General features: G+C 49.0%; 1 protein-coding gene across 1 annotated transcript; it reads right to left on the bottom strand.

The window, feature by feature from the left end:
• Nucleotides 1–209: 209 nt before the first annotated feature.
• LOC110703978 lies at nucleotides 210–1672 on the bottom strand. Its single transcript, XM_021881779.1, has 2 exons — nucleotides 1109–1672; nucleotides 210–926 (listed from the first exon to the last, which is right to left on the bottom strand). The coding sequence occupies exons 1-2, from the start codon at nucleotides 1670–1672 to the stop codon at nucleotides 210–212; spliced, it is 1281 nt and encodes a 426-aa protein (XP_021737471.1).

Raw genomic sequence — 1672 nt, 5'->3', positions numbered from 1 at the left:
GGTTGGCCAGTAATACCCTACCCGCAATGCTTTATGGGCCAGGGTCCTTCCCCTTATGTGGTTTCCACAGATGCCGAAGTGGATCTCCCGAAGGATGTAATCTGCATCTGTTGGACCCACACATTTCAGCAGCGGGGCTGAAAAGGACTTTTTCAGCAGTTCCCCATTATAGACAATGAACCTTGGGCCGACCCTTTTTATTTTTACGGCTAGGTTCCTGTCCTCGGGAGCGTTCCTTGAAGCTTATAAGCCAGGATGGAGTCCATCCAGCTCGGTTCAGCTTCGACACATTGGACCTCAATTTCTTGGTCAATGCTTCTGTTTCGGCGTACTTCCACATATACGAATCGGTTCAGCTCAGTAAGAGTTGAACTTGCAAGTTTGGATAGTGCGTCGGCTTGAGCATTCTGACCCCTTGGGATCAGCTCAATTTCAAAAGTTCTCAACTTCGCTATGACTGACTTGATCTTGGCGAGATAAGAGATCATGGAGGGCTCTTTGGCCTCATATTCGCCCCGAATCTGATTAGCGACCAGCTGAGAGTCTGTCTTCAAACAGACATGCTCGGCTTCGAGAGCTATGCATAGTTCTAAGCCAGCGACTACTGCCTCGTATTCTGCTTCGTTGTTAGAAGCCTTGAACGAGAATTTGAGTGCATACTCGAAGTTTTTGCCTTCGGGAGAGGTGATTACTACCCCAGCTCCCGAACCATTTATAGTGGCTGAGCCATCTGTAAACACAGTCCAAGTCCCCTTCTCTTCGTCGAGTGTTTCCTGATAGGAACATTCGGCTAGGAAATCTGCTAAGGCTTGGGCCTTAATGGCTGCCCTCGGCTGATAGCTTATGCTGAACTTAGTGAGCTCGAAGGCCCACTTTGTTAGCCTGCCTGACTTTTCAACCTTGCCGGATTTTTTCCAGCGGTTGATCTGTTAAGACCACTATCTGATGTGAGTCAAAATACGGTCTTAACTTCTGAGCTGCCACTACCACTGTATATGCAACCTTTTTCGAGCAGGGGGTAGCGCGTTTCGGCATCAGTCAAAGTATGACTGACGAAGTAGATCGGTTGCTGAACCTTTTCTTCTTCCCTCAGCAGCACCGCACTCACTGTAGCGGGGCTAACTGCCACATATAAGTACAAGACTTCTCCTTCGGCTGGCCTTGCCAGTGTTGGGAGATTAGCCAGCTGCTCTCGGAGCTGTTGGAAGGCTATCTTTTGCTCATCTTCCCACATGAGCTCCTTGGATTTCGGCAATTTCAGCGCTTTGAAGAAGGGCAATCCTTTGTCCGAGGCTTTTGAGATGAACCTGGATAGGGCGGCCATCCTCCCAGTGAGACGCTGAATGTCCCTTTTTGTCTTCGGCTCGAGAAGATCAAGAGCTGCTTGAACTTTGGCGGGATTGGCATCAATCCCCCTCTTTCTGACCATGAAGCCTAGGAATTTCCCTGACCTCACTCCGAAGACACATTTCTTCGGATTCAGCTTCATTTGGTGTTTTCTCAAAGTGGCGAATGTTTCTGCTAGGTCTGAAACATGGTCTTTCGCCTCTTTGCTCTTGACGATGGAATCGTCAACATAGACTTCCATGTTGCGGCCTTTTTGCTCGGCAAACACTTGGTCTACCAGCCTCTGATATGTCGCTCCGGCATTTTTCAGTCCGAAGGGCATCAT

This window comes from Chenopodium quinoa, unplaced genomic scaffold (genome assembly GCF_001683475.1).
Source record: "Chenopodium quinoa cultivar QQ74 unplaced genomic scaffold, ASM168347v1, whole genome shotgun sequence".
Lineage (NCBI taxonomy): Eukaryota > Viridiplantae > Streptophyta > Magnoliopsida > Caryophyllales > Amaranthaceae > Chenopodium > Chenopodium quinoa.
Note: the sequence above shows the minus strand (reverse complement) of the source record. Positions and strands in the feature narration are given on the sequence as shown.